Source organism: Phalacrocorax aristotelis, chromosome 9 (genome assembly GCF_949628215.1).
Source record: "Phalacrocorax aristotelis chromosome 9, bGulAri2.1, whole genome shotgun sequence".
Classification (NCBI taxonomy): Eukaryota; Metazoa; Chordata; class Aves; order Suliformes; family Phalacrocoracidae; genus Phalacrocorax; species Phalacrocorax aristotelis.
In genome coordinates, this window is record NC_134284.1 from 5,150,395 (window position 1) to 5,173,761 (window position 23,367).

General features: G+C 38.9%; 1 protein-coding gene across 2 annotated transcripts; it reads left to right on the top strand.

Moving 5' to 3' along the window:
• Positions 1–9,845: 9,845 nt before the first annotated feature.
• On the top strand, positions 9,846–18,809 carry ZNF770 (zinc finger protein 770). 2 transcript variants are annotated; one of them, XM_075103249.1, is made up of 2 exons: positions 9,846–9,928; positions 14,842–18,809. In XM_075103249.1, the coding sequence occupies exon 2, from the start codon at positions 14,984–14,986 to the stop codon at positions 17,162–17,164; it is 2,181 nt and encodes a 726-aa protein (XP_074959350.1). In that variant the 5' UTR covers positions 9,846–9,928; positions 14,842–14,983; the 3' UTR covers positions 17,165–18,809. The 2 variants fall into 2 exon arrangements, 1 of the variants encoding a protein (XP_074959350.1); XR_012662257.1 differs by lacking the exon at positions 9,846–9,928 and adding an exon at positions 10,022–10,150 and having other exon boundaries at positions 14,842–14,960.
• Positions 18,810–23,367: the final 4,558 nt, after the last annotated feature.

Below are 23,367 nucleotides of genomic sequence, written 5' to 3' on the forward strand. Positions count from 1 at the left end.
GTTGTGACATAAACCCTGGCAAACAGGAGCTTATAATGGAAGTGCTAACACAACCTTAGCGCTTCAAGTGCAAAGGGTATAGTCAAATTTAAAAACAATTGTATCTCATCCATTAAGTATATTGTATCAAGCTGGCTGTACAACAGGAAAGTAGATGACAAGAGCACGCAAGCAAAATAAATCAGGATTAACTGATGTTTGTCATATGTATTTGGTAAGTTTTAAGAACAAAACACATTACACAGTTTTTGGTGATGCATTTTTGTATAAATGCTGCTATGATGCTGAAGTAGTCCAGCAAGTTGCTTTGCAGTATACATTTTCTTTGCACATCCCTCTCCTCTCTCAGTTCTAGGAGTGAACCTAATGAGAAGCTGCAACACCCAGACTGAAGTGAACAACATTTCATTCTGTGAGACAGTTTAAAAATGTGTCCTCTGCTTCACTTTCATGCAGCAAAATATTATCCTAAGTTTTTAGTTTCAGGCTCTTCTAGGGTTACATCTACTTTTGAAATTTGCCAATTTTTTCCTCAGGGTTAGATGATTTGCAACACCAGCTCCCACCTCGCTGTGCTCATACATACACATCTAAACATCTTTCCTTTGTGTTGCTGTGATTACACTGCACTACAGTGTTTTCAAAAAGGTGCTGAACATCATGGTCATATATTATACTGCTCTGCTGTGCGCTGCATGTATCACAGGATTTATCACATCATGCACTGTTGGATCCCTATCAGAAAACCATAAAATTTCAGACCAGGAGTGAAACTGAATAGCTCTTATAACTTCTCCTGCTTCATTCCATCGGTTTTTTTCCCCCCAAATAGTGCCATTTTCAAAATACTGGTAGGTGGAATGGAGAAAACACTGAAGACCTGTTATTCTGTATTGTGATTAATATAGCTAGGCTCCTGAAAGATATCCATCATGCTGTGACATTAAAACAAAGATTCTGAAGATATGAATGAAGTCATGGCTCGGCAAGCATTGAGCAGGAGAGAAATCCTGTGGTCCACTCAGACCAAAAACACATGATGGTGCAGGACCGTGGTAGAGCAGTAAAACTGTTATGAATTGACCAACTGGACTACTGCTGATTAGCAGATAACTATGACAATGTGTACTCAGTTAATCATTCATTCATCTTGAAGTTAAGATGTTTACGACTACTGAGTGAATGCCTTTTCTCTGCCTCATAAAGTGAGTAAAACATAAGAGGTTCTGTTGGTTTGTGGTCATTGGATTCCCAGAATGTACTAAAGCAAGCAATGGGATACATGGAACAATCTTTCTTCCCCTCCAGTTGTCATCATGCTATTGAAGTAGCAGCAAGGAAATCTTCTCTTTGGACTGGTGTTTTGGTTTCTAATCTTTCTATATATTGTATCGGTCTCTGCCAGGTGACTTTTAGGCACTGGGATTGTCTAGTTCTTCATCTGTTCATTGGATGAACTTCTACCAGTTATGAAGTCTTACTATCTTTTCGAAGCTCTTACTATAGAAAAGAGGGTGGTTTTATAGCAAATGTCCCACCTAAACTCAGAATTCATCATAAGATGGTAAAATTGTGTTATGCTTTTGCTGAACCAAAGACAGACTCTCCAGAGTGAAGCACCTTCAGCTTTTGACTTACTGAAACAATAGTTTGAATGGAAAGTTACCAAACTTAGTCCACAGAGTCCAGGAAGTTCTTCATAATATTATTTGCTTTCTGACTAAGATAAAGCCGAAGTTACAAACTAAGGAATGCATCAGGGTTTTCAGAATTTCTGTGTAAAACCCATACATACCTATACATCAGCGATCACACTACTGGGCAGAAGCAGTCTCAGTGTCAGTTTTGAAGGCAAACATGTCACTTATCCATACTGTTTGACTACAGGAAAGCTGTCAGGGTTAGCTCTGAGCAACCCATTCAGTGCTACTAGCACGTAAGCTGCTTCTTATAGGTGGCTGAGGATATACTTTGTGTGAAGACAGGTACTGGAACTTCATGCCTAAGGCTGGCAGCTTGCTTATGCCATCGATCTGTGCGGTGATGTCAGATCACTGATGTCAATCAAACAAGGTAGTTTGGACTTCGTCCTAGAAAAGCCCCAACATCCCCACTAGGGCAAGGTTAGACAGGGTTTGTGAACAGGTGAAATTCACACTGCCAAAGAAGGAAATATGGCTGCTTCCAGATTTTAAGAGGATCCTGGATCACTCAGAGCTCTCAGGATTGACCAGACATCCAAGCTATATCCATATCCCTTTGCTTAAAGGGCTTCAAGAATACTTATACTACAAATAGAAAGCTGACAACTTCAACAACTTATGGTAAAAGTTAGCCAGTCTGTGGAAGGGAGAGATGGACCCTGAAGAACTGGCATTTTCTAGCTCTCAAATGCAAAGGGCAGCAGACAGCTGCAGGCTGGTACTTAAGTGGAAAGGCATTACACTCATGAAAATTCTGCAGTAGGGGACACACAAGTAAATGTGTGGGCTGACATGAGTACCCATAATATACTATGGTAACTGAAGGACTTGGAGGGTGTGTAAAATTTACAAGTTTTCTTTTTGTTTCACTATTTTTGTTACTTATGTTAAGCATAAGTTAATTTAAAGCTGAAGTCAGCAGAATGAAGGACAGTGAGATGAAAAATATCTTTTACTTTAATATGCAGTCCTACAGATCTTATGCAAGTAAAAATCTATCTGTAGAAGCTAAATGTGTATTTTTCTCCAAGTTAAAAAATTTATGCTATCTGCAACATGGCTTTAACTGACATTAAGCATATCTATTAAATTTCAACATATTACTTGATTTATCAGAAATATTTAGGCTACTTTTAACTATGTGAGACTCTTAGTTCCTGATTTTCAGAGTAGCTTTATGATGAGGATTCTTGTACCTGCAGAGAGCTCTACTGAGTTTTAGACAACTCTACACATGTGCAGGCACCCGGCTGCGGAGAGGTGCTTGCAAGAATGAGTCTAGATTGTTACTCAAGTGCTGATCTTGAAATTTAAAACACTTAATTATTAGTTACCCTGGACAGATAATTGAACCATCTGCATCCCACTGCATTTACATTCAGTGATGGTCTTTACTTTCTAAATTACAAGATCAAATCTAAACAAAAACATTTATGTTACAAACCAAGATAATTTGATTTGTCAAGATTCTCTGTGGTGTAGAAAAACCTAATTGTATTGATGGATGGGAGTTTTTGTGCAAGTCAATACAAGAGAACTGGAGTTTAAGAATAGAAAGGATTTCTTGGCTCATCAAATCCAATTTCCTGCTGTCACAGGTGGTCACGTGTTTCATATACTACTGCCATTATAATTCTGAAAAAATAAACATACAGCTTTCCTAACTGACCCAGTCAAGCTTTACAAGTTTTGCTGCTACTTCAGATTTTCAGACCCCCTTTCATCTATCTTGTGATCCACATTGAAAACTGAGGCAAAATATTCAAATACTTTTTGAACCATGCATAATTTATCCTCCATTGTTCCTTCATCTTCAGTGTGCTGTTCTCTGAAGTTTATGTGGCTGAAGAACCTTTGGTTATATATTTTCTTAAGACTAATAGTGTTTGACTTTTGGCAATTCTTATTTCACCACTACACTTCCCATCACTGAGGTTTAGCTTCACTTGCTGAGCACTCTTCGATTTAATTAATTCATTCTCCTCATTTCTTGAAGTTCATCCTTCCTTTTGAAATCAAGAAACATAAAGATCAACTTCTGTTAATCCTCCAGTTAATCTAAATGTAATCTATATGTGATCACTTAAAAGAAGGTTGTTTTTATGACCAACTGTTCTTTAGTGCACCTACCGCTTGCCAAAACCAAATGTAAATCAATTCTAAAATAGAATCAGCAAAATTGATTCAGCAATCATTCAGTATTGTCTACCACATCCAGGAATAATTGGCTCCAAATATTGTTATTGACACTTGTCTCCCAGGGAGTGGCACAGAAACTGGTCTATCAGTAATTTTGACTAGTATGTTCCCAGCTCATTTATTTCTCCTTAACTCAAGCTGTGGTCCCACAGAACTATGAGGCAGTTTAACTGCTAGCTCCTTTGGTCTTTCAAGCCTCCACCCCCTCACATTGTGGATCTTTTCCTCTCCCTTGTACTAGTTCCAGTGCTCTTTGAGCCTCTTTGAACAAAACCACTCCAGAAAAATAAATGACAAATAAAAAGCTCTGCCCTGAAAACTTATAAAAGTTAGTTGCTGCCAGTGCAGGAAAATTCAAGTCCTTTGTAGATTTAGATCAAGATTCTCCGTGAAATCATATGCTTAAGAAGTGATAATGTAACCTAGCTAGATTCAGTGCCATACTCTAACAGTGCAATATTAGTAGGTACGTAGATGCTTATGCTGCCTTGAGTACACAGGCCTCAGAAACCGACTACCTCTCAATATAAGAACCAGCACACTACATGACTAGAAAGCAGTTGTAAAAATGAAATATTAAAACAAGTCCCTTACATGTTAAGCATGTTAACAATAGCCATAGAATCGCAGAATGGCTGAGGCTGGAAGGCATGACTGGAGATTATCTAGTCCCAGCCTCTAGCCAAAGCGGGGTCAGCTAGAGCCGATGGCTTAGGGAGGGGTTAAGCCAGGTCCTGAAATCTCCAAGGATGGAGGCTCTACAACCTCTCCAGGCAACCTCTTCCAGTGTTTTACCATTGTCAATGCAAAAAAGTTTCTTTTTTTCATGTTTAGGTGAGATTTCCTATATTTCAATCGTGCCTCTTGCCCTTTCAGTGGCTACCAAGATGAATCTGCCTTCTTTGCTCCCTCCCATTATGTATTTATAAACATTGATAAGATCACCACTAAGTCTTCTCTTCCTGAGGCTAAACAGTCCCAGCTCTCTCAGCCTCTCCTAATGTAACAGATGCTCCTTAATCATCTTAGTGGCTCTTTGCTGGACTCATTCCAGTTTGTCCATCTATTCTCGTGTACTGGGGAGCCCAGCACTGGACACAGTACTGAGAGATATTTGTTTTCTCCAGCTCTGTTTTTGTTTATTTCATTTTACTGGTTACATGAAAGGAATTCATTTCCATTTTGCTTACAGTCATTTTCAGCCCCACTGCCGCATACATACGTATACCTTGGCATGATATTGCACAGTTTAATGTTTCAGTGTTGTAAGGAACGCTGCATCACTCAGAGGCCACCAAGGCTTGCAAATGGCACCGGATGTGCAAAGTCAAAACAAAAACTTACATATTATACACAGCACGTGCAATTTGATATTGCATTCGGATTTTTCACTTCTAGATCATCAGAAATTCCTTTTAAATTGAAACGAATGAATCTCCAAGAAGGAGGTGAAGAGAAGGGGAACTTTCTACGGAGTATTTCAATCTGTAGATTAATTAATACATTGATTCCTGTCATTGTACCTGTCTTCCCACTGAGATACCCACTGTGCAATCAGAGGTAATTTAAAAATCAATTGCTCTTCTGTAGTAATTAAATTTGTCCATTTAAACAGATATAATTGATAGAGCCTACAACTAATTTCAAAGCAGAGATTCTTAAGGGATTCTAGAGATTAAGGGCTGTGAGCCAGCAATTTGTGGGTTTTCCACTCAACAAATGAACATCTAAATAAACTATTTTGTGTATCAGTTTTAAATACACTGTACCAGATATGAAATTTATCTTGAAATATACTGCCTGACAAAGAAAAATATATTGATAGACAAAGCCAAAAAGTTAATGGAAGTGGTTGAGTTAAGCACAACTATATCTTAAAGATACTGAAATATAATTGTTCCTACATTTCACAGAACGAAATGCGTTGCCTATAAAATTTCATCATATTCTTTTAACATTTCTTTTTTTTGAGATGATGCTCTAGTTTTTTCTAAGCCTTGTTGAATAAAGTTTACTTTTTTTGAAAATGTCATTAAAAGTTGCTTCTTGTTTGAGCATACAGATAAAATGTATGGAGCTTCTGCCACATGTAGTGCTTAATCAAATAAAATATGATGCTTGCACGTGTAGAATACATATTTCTGAGATTCATTAAACAACTATATCCCCTCAAGGCAATTCATTGCTATGCGCCAGAGGGCTTTAAGATGGACTACACAGGGGAAAAAAAAAAGGCAGAAAACAGGACAAGAGAAAAAAGGAGAAACCTAAAACTCGCATGAAATGCATATTCACAGTTTTAAAAGTCTCTGCAATTTAGTTCAGCCCTGAGGTGGCATTAATTGACACATTAGCAAGTTATATACTGTGTTATGTGCCTATTTAGCCTACAATTCAATAAAAATAACACCAGGGAAACTGCTGTAATACACTGCATATACAGCATGTGTTTAAAGTACAGAACACTTTACAAAAGCTGACATAACATTAATGATAACGTGTTGCAGTTAACCCACAGGCTGCCCCTGCAACTCAGGTAATTTAATTGCCAACTGCCAGTTCGCAGGAGCATTATTACAGTATTTTAAGGGAAAATCTTATAGTTCCTAAAAATTAAAGAGAATTGAAATTTATTTCAACAAAGTCTGGTTTTCCATATCAATATACTACAGTGTACACTCACAAAAAGAGCAATCGCTCATTTTTTGTTAAGATTAAAACTAAGATGTTAATTACCTAGTCCAGACAGTGTGCCTTCTGTAAGAAGCGGAGTAATATGCATTTAGAATAGGGTAAAAGAGTTTATATTGTTGTAGCAAGTGGAAATTAAAGTTTTCTCTCACAAATGAAGGGATAATTCAGCATTTCAGGGTCTTGAAATTCAATTCTAGCCTTGTCCAATTACTCTTTGAGGAAAGTTTAGGAATTCTTTCATTGTTTATTTTTAATGCTGTCTTTTATCTGAAAAAAAAATTAAAATAAGAATCTTACATGTAACACTATAGTTATCATGAGAGCCAGATCTGTTTAACCTCTTGGGTGCCAAGTCAGATAACAACCATGCAGATTGTTTCAGTATGCTCCTTTTTTATTTATCTATTGAATTTCAGCCTGGACAAGAGAAGACTGAGGGGGGATTTCATCAATACCTATAAATATCTGAAGGGTGGGTGTCAGGAGGGTGGGACTGGACTCTTTTCAGTGGTGCCCAACGACAGGACAAGGGGCAACGGGCACAAGTTGGAACACAGGGAGTTCCAGCTAAACATGAGAAAGAACTTCTTCCCTGTGCGGGTGCCAGAGCAGGGGCACAGGCTGCCCAGGGGGGCTGTGGGGTCCCTTCCCTGGAGACATTCAAACCCCGCCTGGACGCGTTCCTGTGCCCCTGCTCTGGGGGTGCCTGCTCAAGGGGGGGGTTGGACAAGATGATCTCCAGAGGTGCCTTCCAACCCCTACCAGTCTGTGATTCTGTCATCTAGAGAAATAAAACGGGGATAACAGGTATACCAAAACACGCTCATTCAGCACATTCTCAGTATGTAGAGAATTGTTACAGAAGTGTTAAGTGTTAAGAATTGTTAGTATTAGCATGGAGGACGAATAGCAATATCTGGGTGTGGAAGCATCAGAAGGAAAAAGCAGCTGGAGAACAGTTACAAGAATGGCATGTATTCAAAGCACCTCGATTAGCAGGTCATCAAGACCCCAGCACATATCTACCTACAGCCTTGCAGGACACCCAGATGCAGAGGCAAAGGGCAGTGAGTAAATCCCAGTGACTTGCCAGTGTGGGACAGGATGGTGAAAATAATGATACTCAGTTTACAGAAAGACATATCCAAAACCAAGATATGTGATGAAGGTAAAGTGAATGAGTGAAATCAGTTTAAGTTTAAAATAAAACCATTTTCCCACTCCTGGGAAGTTTTGCATTGTTGCTACAACGTTCCAACATTATTTCCTAAAAACCCGAAGTATTTTATTCTTTAGCATCATAAAAGCTAATAATTAGTTCCTGGTGTTTGCAGAGTTTTCTACAAAAATATTTTGAATGAATTCTCCTGTTCTAACTGCGCTATAAGATTTAATTTAGTATTTTTTGATTACTCTCTCTGCTAACTCCCATAACTATACAAGCAGATCCTCAGCTGGTATACATTGCTACAACTTCATTAAAATCAAGACAACTACAACAATCTACCCCAGCTGTGGATCTGCTGCATTAATTTGTTATTGGGCACATGATAAACTCAGCTGCTTGCATTCTTGCTTCAGTCCAGACCAAAGATTTCATGAAGAAGTGACTGCTAAGACTGGATGTGCTTTAAAATGAGAAAGATGCTTTAAAAAGAAAAAAGGTGTATATAATCAGGTAATCTGTAATTATTAAATGATTGATTTTCTGAATAGCTTTATAAGATGCATGTAGCAAATATTATGCACTTTTTATAGCTGGGAAATGGCCATCTAGAAGTACAAGTGAGTTGCCTGTGGTCATATGGTGCTTCCAAGCTTTCAGCTGTAGCCTGTCCCCAACTTGGTTTTAACTACAAGACTTGGCTGTCTTTCAGTGAGGTTAACAAATGATTGTATGCTATTGAGTGTTGACAAAAGGTGTACAGACCTTTTCTGAACTATTTTGTGAGTAGCAGGGTTTTTGATCATGCATGTGTTGGAAAAGAAGGTGAAATTTCACTTTGTAAGCAGAGTTCCCCACTGCCATCTGGTTCTCAGCTTTCATATAGCCTTGACTTCCAGAAAGCTTGTCCAAATAGTTTTGAAACAGCCACACTGTTGGGAGTTTCCTCAGCATACATGATTGCCTCTTGAATCCCCAGTAGGGCTGGGAGAGGGGGCTCAATGCACAGACCAGAGAGACAGTACAAATTACTGCAGCTACCTCTTCTGCTAGGTCAGGTAGCTGACAGCCCCATCCAGCCTGACGTTGAACACTTCCAATGATGGGGCATCCACAGCCTTCTCTGGGCAAGCTGTTCCAGTGTCTCACCACCTTCATTGTAAAGTATTTCTTCCTTACATCTGATCAATATCTACCCTCTTTCAGTTTAAAACTGTTGCCCCTTGCCCTGCCGCTACAAGCCTTGATAAAAAGTTTGTCCCCATCTTTCTTACAAGCCCCCTTTAAGTATTGAAAGGCTGCAGTAAGGTCTCTCCACAGCCTTCCCTTCTCCAGAGCCTTCCCTTCTCCAGGCTGAACAACCCCAACTCTCTGAGCCTTTTCTTATAGGAGAGGTGCTCCAGCCCTCGGATCATTTTTGTGGCCCTCCTCTGGACCCGCTCCAACTGGTCCATGTCTTTCCTGGGCTGAGGGCTCCAGAGCTGGACACAGGACTCAACTGTAAGCAGCTTCTATCTTTTTCTGGATGTTTTCAGCCCTTTGCTTGGCATTCCTCTGAGGTAACCTCCACCAAGTTGTGCTCAACTGAGGGGGCTCCGGCTGCTCCAGGGACCCCCATCTGCCTGTCTGCCCACCCCTCTCTCCTGCAGAGGAGACAAAACTCTGCAAAACAGTTACTTTTGTGTGCACGCATTATTGAAGGTGTTTTTAGACTTCCCAGGGAAATGTCTCTCTCCTCCTTCCCTGCCAGGGACCGCTTCCCAGACTTTCAGGCCGCAGGGTTTGGCTTTAGGGTGCGTTCATCACACAGCAGGATAATTCTGCCGCCATGCTTTAGATGCAAAGCCCACAACCGCCGGGAATCGGTTATTTGGTTTTAGAATGCTGAGGTACAAAATATGTCCTATTTGCAGGGAGTAACGTGTCACCAAGATCCCTGCTGCCTCAGCAGTTGAGCATGTTCCTGCCCGGACAGAAATAAGGTGTGGGGGGCGCGCCCTCCCCGCCCCGACCCCGCCCGGCGCCTCACAGCGGCGGGAAGTGGGGCCGGGCTGCGCAGGGGAACGGAAAGCTCCGGCCCGGGTTTCCCGGCGTCCCGGCGTCTCGCTGCCATCCGGGGGGAAGGGTTTAGGCGGCAGCCGCCCCGGGTGGCGTGTGGAAGGTGGAGGTGCGGTAGTCGTTGCTCCAGGTCGCTTCCTTCTCTGCCAGGGTCACCGCTGGCCGCCCTCCCCTCGGCCCGCAGTCCCTTTGAGGAGCACCGGGCCGGGGCCGCTCCCAGGGAGGGCCGCGGCGGGGGCGGCCGGGCCGGGCCGGCGCGGCCCAGGAGGGACCCCGCCGCCTGCTGCGGGAGAGCGCCCGCGGCTGTGTGCCTGCCCGCGGCCCGCTGTCTGTAAGAGCCGCCTCGCTAACTGCTTCTGAATTTTTAACTGGATTTAAGTGTGTCCGGCTGGGGGGCGTGGGGGGGGGGGGGGGAGGGGGGGAGGGTGTCGGTGTCAGTCCCAGTCCCAGGGGTCTCGGGCCCCTTCAGCAGAGTTAAGGTTTGGCCTTAAACTATCCCTGCTTCAACATCATGTATCTTTATTTTTTTTTTGCTCTGCTTCAGAAAATATTTTGAAAAATACGTGGGAAATAGGGGAGAATGAGGGGCACTTCCTTTAAGGAGCAGTAATGCGTGACCTTGATTTCTGTGTAAGTACAGGTGGAGGTTACATTTCTGATGAAATTTGTTCCCCCGTCACAGCAATCTAAACTCTTCCCTAGGGAAAGCTGGTGAGGAAATCCAGCCTGCAGCGTTTGTCTCGCTGCTCGGATTCCTGTCTCTGTTGCGTGCTATGCGTTTCAGAACTCAGCAGCTAGATTTTCACTTGTCTGTTTTATAGTTAATGTTACAAGAGGCATCTTAGTTTCTTCACACATTTTTTTATTGTAATTAATATGTCATTGTATCTGGAAAGGTATAAGCATTAGCTTATGTCTGAGGATATACTGATAAGACAAAAGAATGCTTCAGTGGAAAATTTGGAAATACATTGAATTTTCAGTTTTTAAGTGGTTTGTTTTGAATTATATTAATGAGTCATAGGAAAACAAGCCAGAATATTCATCTTGTACAGAGCCAACTATAGGGGTGTGGAAATTTGAGAGATGTTTGTACAACCTTTTTTGGAGACCTTGGGTGTTGAAGGCAGAGTGATCTTTCCACACAACTTTGTGTATGTTCGTTATGATGTATTAAGAAAAACTTCAGAGCTATAAGGACAATAATGTACTTGAATCCTCTCTGCTATAATTTGAATCAATTTCTAGCCACAACTATAAATGGCTTGGGGAACAGCTTATTTCTGTTTTCATTATAGCTGGCTCTTATGTTTGGTCTTTTTTTTTTTTTGTTTTGTTTTGGGGTTTTTTTTGGTGTTTTTTTTTTTTTTAATGTTCTTTTTAACCAGGTCTCTTCTGGTTTAACTTAAACATTCCCAGTCACTTTAATCTTCTCCTGTATATTATGTATTTACGCTCTGATCATTCTTGATCCTCTTCTCTGGATTCATTCCAATTGGTTCCTATACTTTACTCGGTTTGAAGGGCAGTATTCAAAACAGGATAGAGTACTGCAGCTGAATTCTAAAGATAGTGAGTAACATGGAAGAAGATTTATGTGTGATCAAAACTTCACTTCTGTTTACGCATCCTGATATGGATGACACGCTGTTGGCATATTCAGCTTCTGTTCCAACTTAGACTCCAGGTCTCTTCTCCACAACTATAACCTAGTAAGTTGTTCGCTTTCCAGCTGATTATTCCTGCCTAAATAGAAAAGCTTGTGTTTCTTCTTATTAAAGGTCCCTTCCTGTTTTGTCTTTTTGTTTTATGTTCTTTTAAAAAAACTCTGATTAGTAAAGACTGGATTAAAATTCAGAATTTTCTTCCATCACATTTTCATTTTGTTGCAGCATGCTGCCTTCTGTAATATTCATAAGCATAATATTTACTTAGTCATTAAATAATACTAGACTCAGGAGGGTCCTCTGTGGACCTTCAGTGGCCTACATTACTTGTCTCTATTTTTCTGCATGACCTTGTAGCCAAGATGAAAAGTAGTGTCAATTTAATATTAAATTGGACCTATGCCACAAACTAACTCCTTATCACGTAAGGAAGTACATTTTCTGGCTCTAATTAGGAAAGCCTATGTACTTCCAACAGTGGCAAGAGACAATATTCCAAGCTTGTCTTTTGCTCTTTGATCTTTAGCAGCAGCATGTTTATTCCTCAGCTGTGCGAGGCACAGAGCTCCCTGAAATAGATGTGGAGAAGTCGGTTCTTAGTAAATAGGATTTGAAAATATATTTGGGCCACACAGTAATGCCCATCTTAGCTCCTTTCTGCTTCCCCTGCATCCGCTAAGTTTATATCACCTGAACCTTTAGTTTTCACAGGGCAAGAAGACCACAGCAAGAAACTCTGCTTTGCTTTTGACACCTTGTACTACAGAGTATTTTCCTCTTTCACCAGATAGAATCCTTAAAAAAATGTATAAGCTAAATACAGAATTCTGTGTGTAATATGCCACAGCTGTCTCATACTTTGGACTTTTTTTTTTCTTTGCATGTCACTGTACTGTTTGAGCACTTTCCTGATGCGTAAATTAGATCTGTATGACAGCATGTTAACTAAAATTCATCAATCTTATTCATCAATCTTTACAAGTCTTTCTCAGGAGGTTTTCCTTCCTTGCTAATGGAGGCTGCCTTGAGCTGTACAGAAACTTCCAGCACAGCAGAGAAGCTTTTTGCCTTTTCTTAGCCTGCCTGTCTCTAGCTTCACAGTAGCACTAACTAGAAAGCATTTGGTGTCACATGCTTAGTTTCTCTAAACTACCTGCCTTCGCGAGATGTGACAACAACTGGGAGGAAAAGGTGGTCTCCTAAGAGTGTTGTGTTTTCTTGCATCTTCAGACGAAGACTGAAACTACGTAGCTGTTAAATTTCTTGCAGGAAAAGAGAGCAGAAAAGGAAAATTGACTTTCTCAACTGCTTCAAAGCGTTAATAAGTCCTATCCTAAATGATTTCAGTGAGATTAAGTAACTCCTCAGTGTAGTGAGAACTGCATTTAAAGTGTACATCCATGTCTGATAGATATGTTCCTATAGAATTGAGGACCTTATTTAATAACTTTAGGAACAACCCTACCAGATGACCAGGTTTCTTTTCATTAAGCTTAAGAAAAATCTTGATTCACCAGATGTTTTCAGTCTTCCGTGCCTGTGTTTTGAATCTCCTTGTAACTTGCTTTTATTCTTTGCAATGGCTTTGAGTGAACTTTTCAGATATTTCTGAATTTTTAAAAACTAGGGACATCAACTCTTTGTGAAGAGATGGGGCTTATAGAGACACTGAATAGATTAATTTTTATTCTGCTGTCACGTAGAAAGAATATGCAACTTGTATATTATACTATTATAGTTAGTAGAAATGTTAGTATCTCAAAGGTATTACAAGTCCTAACTATTATGCTGCTTTAAAGTTTGCTCCCTCCGTCCCTTTTTTATAAAGGGATGTACAGGTAATACCACAGAGGTATTTTTATTCTGTTGTTCTTAGTACTCTTGTGGACTGGAATACTTAATCTGTTTTAGATGCTGCAATTTAGGAAGGATGTGACCAATTGAAATTAGTCTGGAGATGATTACGAAGACCAATCAGCGTTGTTGGGTTTGGGTTTGGTTTTTGTTTGGTGGTGGTTTTTTTTTTTTTCCAAGTGGACCTAAAAGCAATACTTAGAAAAAACAAAAATACCCTAGTTAAAAAAGAAAAGAGGAGAGAAAGAAGACTTTTGAATACATAAGGTTGTGACAGAGAACACTTTTTAGTTATTTTCCAGGTTTACAGGGGAAAAACAAGGAAACTAACTTGTAGTAAAGAAAGGTTCAGCTGAGTGCAAGGAAAAGCTTTGTGAGAGGGTGATGCCCTGGAGCGGGAACCCTGCTGGGGTTAAGGAACCTTCTTCAGCGGAAGTTAAGACCATTTTGGATGCTGTCTAGACATGAGTTGGCTTCACAGTGGAAGGCTTGGGCTAAATGGTTGCTTGAAGTCCTTTCTAGCCATTCCTGTTAATATTTAATAACTTCTCATGCACTCAGGTGCTTGCAAAGTTGTTGTTTGCAACTCACTACGCCTTAGCTGAGACAGAGTGGCTTGCCCAAATGTGTTTTGTCTGTTGAAAATTCAAGGAAAATTAAAATGGATTATTTCATTATTTTGATTTAGATTAAAATATTCATTATGATGAATTATGGTAAAATCTAAATTTATGATGAGTTCAGAGTATACACATGGTTAGGTATCACAACTCTGATGTTCCAGCTCTGTGGTGAGGCAGTGAACGTAGCCTGTGTTCATCCTTGTTTTGGGGAGTGTCCTTGCTCTAGTCGTAGTTTATGGTTAGTGTGTTGCTCTTGCTGATTGGTTCTGGTGTCTTACGTTTTGAGATAAAGCAAAAATGATTACACTACTGTTTCTTCTGGATACAGTTGATAAGATGCAGAAGCATGAATAGTAACTTTGTACTTCATTCCAATGTATTAATTTTTACTTCTCACTAACACTGCATTAACTTAATTTTTATTTCTGAAGCCCAAGATTCCCTAGTTCTTACATCTTTCATCTTCATAAATATTATATCTGGGAGTTAGAATTACTGCTGTAAGGGAGAAATTTGTTACAGTAAGTTTTTTGTGGGGTTTGGGTTTTTTTTAAAGAATATGCTTTATTTGTATACAACCTAAATATCATAATGTAGCTGAACTAGATCTTATTTGGAAGCAACATGCAGGACTGAACAATATCTGCATTACAGCACAGATGACTTAAACTTGCTTGTTTCTTCTGGAAAGTAGTCTAGTTTTTTCCGTGTCATGTAACATAACGAGTGATTACTCTGTTACGAGGAAAGCATTTTAAGCTAAGTTAAATCAGGAGTATTGTAATGTAGAGGCTTTGGTCTCTTATGTAGAAAACGAGACAATTTTAGGCAATTATGTATTAATATAGGCTAAAATAATACTCTCTTTCTTATTTTAGGGACCTGTGGGATTTAAGAATATCTCTCCTAAGAAAATTTGCTGCTTCTACAGCCTTCCATCTTAGTGTGCAATTGATGATTTCACTTGAAATGCCTATCTGAAGAAGCTAAGAGTAGGCAAGGTGTAATTACTTTTTAAAAATGTTAAAAGTTCAGCAGTGTGTACCATCTGTCAGGATACCCAAGAAAAAGCCATATATTTGTGACATTTGCTATAAACAGTTTGAAACTCCGTCAAAATTAGCTAGGCATTATCTGATACATACTGGTCAAAAGCCATTTGAATGTCATTTATGCCATAAAACATTTAGGCAGCTGGTCCACCTGGAGAGGCATCAGTTAACACATAATAAGCCTTTTAAGTGTATTGTTTGTCATAGAAACTTCAAAAACTTAATCACTTTCTTAAAGCATCAGCAGCTTCATAATGAAAATTATCAGAATGATCCCAAGAAAGCAGAAAACTCTGTGAATTTTGAGCAGAACAGGGTCACTTACGGCATATTTCGATGTTCTGTGTGCTGGAAATCTTTTACAACTGAAGAGAGGTGGGTGCTGCATCAGTGCCTGAAGGCAGATCATCTATCTGGTGCTAGAAGGAGAAAGAAAACTCATACTTGTGAATCGTGTAACAAGACATTTCCATCAAGATCTAAGCTAGAAAGACACTTCCTTATTCACACTGGCCAGAAACCTTTTAAGTGTTCTTCATGCGACAAGTCTTTCAGACAGTCAACACACTTGAAAATCCATCAGCTCACACACACAGAAGAAAGGCCTTTTCAGTGCTGCTTTTGTCAGAAAGGGTTTAAAATACAGAGCAAACTCATGAAGCATAAACAGCTCCATGCCAGAAATAAGACTTTCCCCAATGTTTCATACAAAGCAAAGACTCTTAAATATCCCAGACCACAGAACCTGTTGGAAGGAAAGAGGGATAGTTTTGAGAATGCCAGTGCTTATGAGTCACGGGAGAATGACCCACATGACGTTCACTCGATTTACATTGTACCCTTTCAGTGCCCAGCATGTGAACAGTGTTTTGAAACAGAGCGGGTCCTGAATTTACACAAATGTTGGTATCTGAGAGATGGCAAAAGTTCAAATAATGGTACAACAGCACGCAGCCCAGTCAGTATGAAAAATAAGATCCTGATGAAGCTGAAGCGTACTGGGGGAAAGGCAACAGATTTTTCTCTGATGGACAGAAGAAGAATAAAATCAGGTCATTTTAAGAGTCCTGACCTGGTTGCAGCTAGAGATCAGTGTTCTGATCGGCATGCTTCCACTAAACCTTTCAAGGATGGCCGTAGCAAGCTTGACATGCACAAGACACTTAGTAATCGGAAGAAAAGAAAGTTTGCTGTGCCATTACCTTGGCAAGAGCGCCTGCAACCTCACAACTTTGGAGTTAATTTAAAAGGTATGCTTACTGGTGAAAGCATGTTAAAAATCGATGATTCACTGCATAATAAAGATGACGCTTTTTATGGTTCATCGGATGCTGGTTTCTTTGACAATCCAGAAGTATTTCACTGTGCTTTTTCAGCTTCTGCTAAAAATATACATAGCAGACACAAAGTGTGTAAATGTGACAGATGTGAAAAAATCTTTCCGTCTTCATCCAAACTTCAAAGACACTATCTTATACACACGGGACAGAAGCCCTTTGGCTGTAACATTTGTGGGAAGATGTTTAGACAGTCAGCTCACTTAAAAAGACATCAGCTCACCCATACTGAAAAGAGACCCTATAAAAGCCCCGTTTGCCAGGTAGAATTTGAAAACCTGAACAAACTTTCCAATCATCAGGGAGATCACATTGAATTTAAGTCTTCTCAGCCTGTGGGTTATTCTCAAACACCTTCACAGGCGTCTGGCTTCCAAGAATTTGAGCTGATTCAGTCGAACCAAGCAGCTGAAATCAAAGTTGAAATCGAGTCAAGGGACTTTGCTCCTGACACCAGCAGTAGAAAGACACCACCATATTTGTTTAGTAAATTGCCGGAAACAGAGCAAAGCTCTTGCAGCTATTGGCATGATTTATCTCAAGGCACTGAAAAAAGTGAAGTTGTTAACAAATTGTATCAATGCAGTATCTGCTTTAAAACTTTTAAATCACCCTCTAAGCTTGAAAGACACTACCTAATGCATGCTGGACAGAAGCCATTTGAGTGTTCAGTTTGTGGTAAAAATTTCAGACAGGCCCCGCATTTGAAAAGACATCACCTTGTTCATTTTAAAGAGAGCTTGAAGCTGAGTTCCACTAGGCAACAACCGGAGAATATATTGGGTTTATCAAAACTGGATAATGTCCTATGAAATTATATATTAAAATTTTTGGTTGCATAATTATTAAAAGGCTCATGTTAGACTGTACAATTGAAGGGGATTATCTTGTTCTAGTACGGAGATGACCTGGTGAAGAGTTAATTTACAGTCTTCAGAACTGTCTACTTGATATAATTTGTGATGAATGTGAGATGATGTTAAAAACCAATGCAATAGAAAAGCCACTTTGCATTTCTTTTCGTAAATTAATTTATAAATACACGTTCTTGCTGTTTTAATAATGTTGTAGCAATCCACAGTGCTCCATGAATCAGATATTTTAAAAGTTATACCTTTTCCCATATAGTATTTTGTTACATTATGCTGTCAGAAAAGCAAAGACAGAAAGGTAATTTCTGGAATACAGAAAAAACGGTCCTTTTACTTTCTTCTGTCTCCCTATATGATGCAAACGAAGGGTGCTTGCTGTATTTATTTCATAGTTCTCAAAAAGTTATTTTTAGATAAAAGATGCAAAAAAGAAGCAAGCAGAAAAAGGGGAAAAAGTTTAATGAGGAAAGAATGTTGACGTGATAGTATAGAACAGTAAATAGAAAAAAATTAACTGCTTTGTAATGTGGTTGGAGAGCCATGGGTGAGGAATTAGATATTCTCCCTTTTTATGATAAAACAGAAGTAGACAATGCTAAAATAGCAGGGTTTCTAATCAATTAATCCATTTTACCGCTTCATTACCTCCACTTCTTTGTATGTACCTTGCCTTTTCTAGCTGAACTATTCTTCTGCAAGAAAAGAGGACAAGAGATTATCATTAATATTACAAATGGGCTTACCATCTCTTCCAGTCTCCTTTCCTTCTAGTGTACATACTGCACCAGTAAAAGAAATGTTCTCTAAAATGTGATAACTCAGACGAGCAGTTTTGTTGGAAGTTCATGTTCTTGTTACATTAAATATAAGAGACTGAAAATTACTTTTAGCTCAAATAAAGTAATTCCAATTTTATAGTAATAGAATCTGTACTTATACTTCCTGGTAAATAGAGAGTGGTGCCCATTGTTCCTGTGGGCCTGGCAAAAAGTGTAGGTGCAGTGGAGGTTTATTCATAATGAACAAGAATGAAGTTTGTTTCTTTCTTTTTGTCCCCTGCAAAACCTACCTTTTAGGATATTTTCCTTTATTATGCAAATTCTGAGTAGTTGAAACCTGAAGTTTTTAATGCTGTTTCTAAATTAACCTGCTTGTAAGATACGTGGCATTCTTTTCACTATTTAAATAGATCCATATTTATTTAAGTAAAATGTGTTTGGTTTGTTGTTGTTTGTTTTTTTTTTTAATTCTGAAGTGATTTCTCTAGGTTTTGCTGTGGCATGATCTTTGTAGTGTTTGGTATAAATGAAGTGAAGGGTGAAGGGAGTTTTTCATACATGTTATTCTTCCCCATTTTCAGAGAGAATAAAACCAGGAAAGATACTCAAACAGTCTGTAGTTACTGTGATTTTTGTACGATAGACAAATTTAGTACGTTAATAACGACTATAGTTATATATTGAGATTTTTTCTTCCTTTGTGAATTGTTTCATATTGAAAGACAGAATACTGTACAAAATGTTTTGAAAGTGTATTGTAGAGCTCTTTTAAAATACTTGTAATAAACTATTTTATTTATATTGTACTTTCATTCTACACTTTATGTGCAAAACAGAGTTTTGAAACTATATAACATTCAATATGCAGAAGAGTTTAACATTACTTATCAAAATAACTAGATTTGCACGTTAGAACAATAGGTTTTGTTTCAGGTATTTTTGTTATAAGATGGAAATAAGTTTAAAGAGAAGATCTTTCTTAAGGAGTCTGTCATTTTAAAAAATGCTGGGTTTGAGAGTAATATTTAGAGAACACTAAACTTGATATGTTTTGAAAATATCAATTTGAGTAAAATGAGGGGATGGTAATACAGAAAGCTGCTTTTCACAGATGATTAGACATATGTGGGAAGTGTTACTGTCTGATTAATTTGGAAACTAATCTTTGGGCTCCACGGGATTGCAGAAGGGCAGTAAGGGCCACTCTGTTAGCTGGCTCTCTACCCCTTTATGAAAAGTTTTGTGTCAGCATAAATTCACAATTTTAGGGGGATTATAGCATAAACTAGCTAGAAAGGGGTAAAGCAGTTTCTAACAGGAGCAAAAAAATCTAAGGTTGAAATCCTGTGTCTTTTGAAGTTAAAAGTAAAATTCTCCAAGTACCTTTGAGAATTTGAGCTAGAATGGTTTTCCCAGTGTTAACAATAGCACTTTGTGATGTTCGTTAGTATGTTAGTCATTTTCCATAAAGCTTCAAGGCAAGTTCAAGCCATCGATCTTTGAAGTATCTTTGGTGGCAGAGACATTGCCTGTGGTTTTGTTAGAATGAGCTGATGGCTAATAGTAATAATCCCATAGGAATGAAGTAGTGGATTTTTTACAGACTATATGCAGAACCAAAGCATATGGTAAACAGGAAGTCAGTGGGTCTTCCTGTGTTAATATTGAGCTCCCCCAAGGGCAGTTTCTCAAACTGTGTGGATTCAGCTTTGAGGCAGCTCTATGTGGAATAAAAGAGGGTCAAATATTTTCAGAAAAGCAGAAAAAGGTAAAAGGGATTTTTTTATAAGGCAAATGAAGTATGCAACACTAAATTCACTGGAACTGCAGTACTAACTGATGATGTCATCCATTCTTCATCTAGGAAATGTGGCTATGGATAACTTCGAAATATTTATGATTTTGATTGCTGTGGTATCCTTACAATGTTTGCAGTAAGTCAAACTTGCAAAATATGTATATGTATTCCTATATATGTCTATATACCATCATAAACCACAGAAAAACCTAATCACTTTTGTAGCTGCTTCTCACTGAGTGTTTGGTTTATCACTTGTCTGTCTTCTGCTCTCACTATTATACCCAGTGCCAGCAAGAAAAGTTAGGGAGGCAAATGGGCGATAGACACAAAAGAAACTTAACTGAAGTTAATGGGACCTTAGGCTTCAAATTGAGATGCTGTATCTAACGTTCATTTTTCCTGGCTGCCTTCTAGTATAAATGTAAAGCTCTGGAAGTCATGATCTCGCAACAGTAGCTCACTCGAGTATCACTTAGATAAGTACAGTTGGATGACTCTTAAATCAATAGAGACTATGGATTTGGTACTTCTAATGGCCCCTTGTAATAATGTTGAAAATGCCTAGATCTCCTAAATAACTAAAGGGGTCACGGTTCATGTTCCTAGCACAAGGTTTTGTGGATTTTTAAAGTGCAAGTTTTAACTTAATAGCCTAGTTTTATGGTCTGATGGCTATGGATGTGTCTGAGAAGCAGTTATCATAAGGAAAAATGAAATTGCAGAAGTTACTTTTCTATGCTCTCACATACCCTATTTTCTCCAGGTTGAGCAAATTAATTGTACTTCTTCATATAATGACTAGTTCTGTGAAGCAGCTTTTAAACAGCATCTTTTCTTAGCATCTGTTAAAAAAGTGAACCTTCAAAGTCCATGGAAGCGAAGGAGAAATCAGCCTTATGCTAACAAGATCACTCACAAGTAGAACTGATCATTTCCCTGTTCAGAAACTGGCATTCTAACGTGGAAGTGTCATTATGTCTGCCCTGAGTTACCACAAGTCCTTGAATGCTGTTTTACTTCTGTACTCTGCCATTCCAGTTCTTGCCTGTTTCCAGGATGTGCTGATGTGTGACTTGATTCTGCTTTGCACCTGACATAGTTCGGGTATGCAGCTGAAATTTTTCCTCCTCACTTGGAATCCCTCCGGTGTCCCTGCTCCCAGTTTGTATGGATCCGTGAAACCCCATACATGACTCAGAGTCGTGGTGCTGGTTGTTGCACGTGTGCTGCCATGGTGTACAAAATGGTTCCTGAGGATGTGAGAAGCTGGCCAGCTACGATGTAGACTGACCCTGTCATTCTCCACTGAAAGCGGTCTGGGTACGTAGGGATAGTAAGAGCACATGGAAGTGGTGTCTATCCAGATTCGCCTACATCTGCTTCACCAGATGTGGCACTGGAATGTGCCTTGCTGACATAGTGAAGGAGGGGAACACGGAATTATGTTGCCACTGTTACATAAAAAAGCAAAACGATTCCTAAGCTAAAGAAACCAAGTACACGTGCTGTCTCCCATTTGCACTGCTCATCCACTGCGCTCAGTTTCTATTGACATCAAGTAAAACGCTGTTCCTGGTATGCATATTTGCATTGTTTAATTTGTGCAGTTGTTTTTAAAGAGTATTATTTTTAATGCTTAGTATGTGTTTGTGAAAGTAGCTTGCTGAGCAACAGAAACTCAGATGATTTCCTCAATGTCTGTTTTGTTTTGATTAGAAGAGGATCCTGAACATGCAGCTGAGGCAAGATTCCTGTTAGTGACAATGCAGTCCTACTAAACTGAGTAGAATTCTGCTAAGCCATCTAGATACCTCGAGTGTCTCACTCAATTTGAGGATAACTTTTAAGATCAAAACACGTTATGATTTTTTCATGACATTGAGAACAACCTTGGATTAGTATCTGGCAACCTTGTTTGCTGTAGTGCACCCTACCTTGTATTTTATACTCTGGGTCTTAATAATAGCAGGTACTTTGGTAGTGAGAATAGCTTCATAAGAAATCCCTCAGGCGTCAAATAGCATGTCGGATGTTAGTTCAATTAGCAGAGGGAAAATGTCCATTTGCCAGTAAGGTAAAATGATTTGCTGTGTAATATTTTAGTTTATATCAAAGTAGAAGGCTTTTTTTTCAGCAAAATAAATTATTAAAAGTTAATAAACTATTTTTCAGTATTACACAAGTGTGAGTTTTGCCACTTTCAGTAGGTATTACGGTTTATTGCCATTTTATCCTCTCTTAAAATTCTTACCTGCTAATGGCAAATGTCTAGAAAATATGGAAAAAGGCAAGGATGAAAGCTTTAGGGGACTGGAGCTAGCTCTCAGCATCTTAGAATTGTTCGCTCTTGATTAAGTTTTATGCTGCGTATTCCATTTTGTCTGCAATCTGTATTTTTTTTTCTATATCATGAGAAAGGATATGTGATCGAGAATCTACTTTCACAATGATTCTGCAAACAGACTCAATTTTCCATAACATTTCTCATGCCAGCACTAGCAGAAAGGAAATTATTTGCCTTAGAATCTCATTTCAGTGACGAAGGCCTCATGTTCCTCCATCAAACAGATTTATCTCACATTAATTTTTGTTTCCCCATAGAAATTTTATCACATAACAGCCTCTCACAGGATTTCTAGCAAATATTTCTGGAGCTTTACAGGCCGTTGGTCTCTTCTCTTCATACCACAGTTCTGCTCCAGCTGGCAGGAACCTAGCTAAAAGTCTCTGAAGAGAATTAGAATAGCCCAGAGTCTGCTCTAACTTAAGCTGTTACCCAAATATGAGCCCAGCAACAGAAAGCTAAGAATGACATGAACTCCCGTATTTCCCCACCTCCTTCACTAGAGGCACTGCTTGCTATTCTGGGATATAAAAGCAGCTGGGTTGCTGAATTAACCATATTTTTCTCTAGTTGTGAGCTCAGAATTTCCATTGAAGTTACTGTAAGTTTTGCAAAAAATCAAGGGCAGTACATTGGCCAGAACGTGTGCTAAATAAATATTTATACACAAATCAGAATGCTACTGACGGCTTCTTTACACTTTAAAATTCTAAATATTTTAAGAAGCATCTGTTACTAAACCGAGACATCATTTTTGAAAGTGCCCATATTTACTGAGTGAGTACCCATATTTAATGAGATGAACACAGTGACAAACTCTTGGACTAGAAGAATGCACATAAATAAAATAGTAACAGCAATGTGATGTGATTCAATTAAAATTACAATGAACAGAGTGAACGTTCAGTTTATGTGAATATTAACTACGATGAAAGCTAAACTATAACCAAAGGAATAACCCCTATCATTGTGCCCAAACTTTTTACATGTTAAAGGATTCCTCTGATCTTTTTTGTGAAGCTTTTCCAAATTTTATTTACTTGAAAGCAGCTTAAATCAGTGTTGCTTCTGTCATTTCAGCTGGAGGTTTCTGGCCTCCTTTGAATAATCCACCTATTATTCAATTTTCATACCATTCATCCCCCATCCCTTTCAAAAACTTATGTAAGTTTTCAAGTAATTTTTCAAAATGCTGCATATTCATAGTCACTTTCCTTTG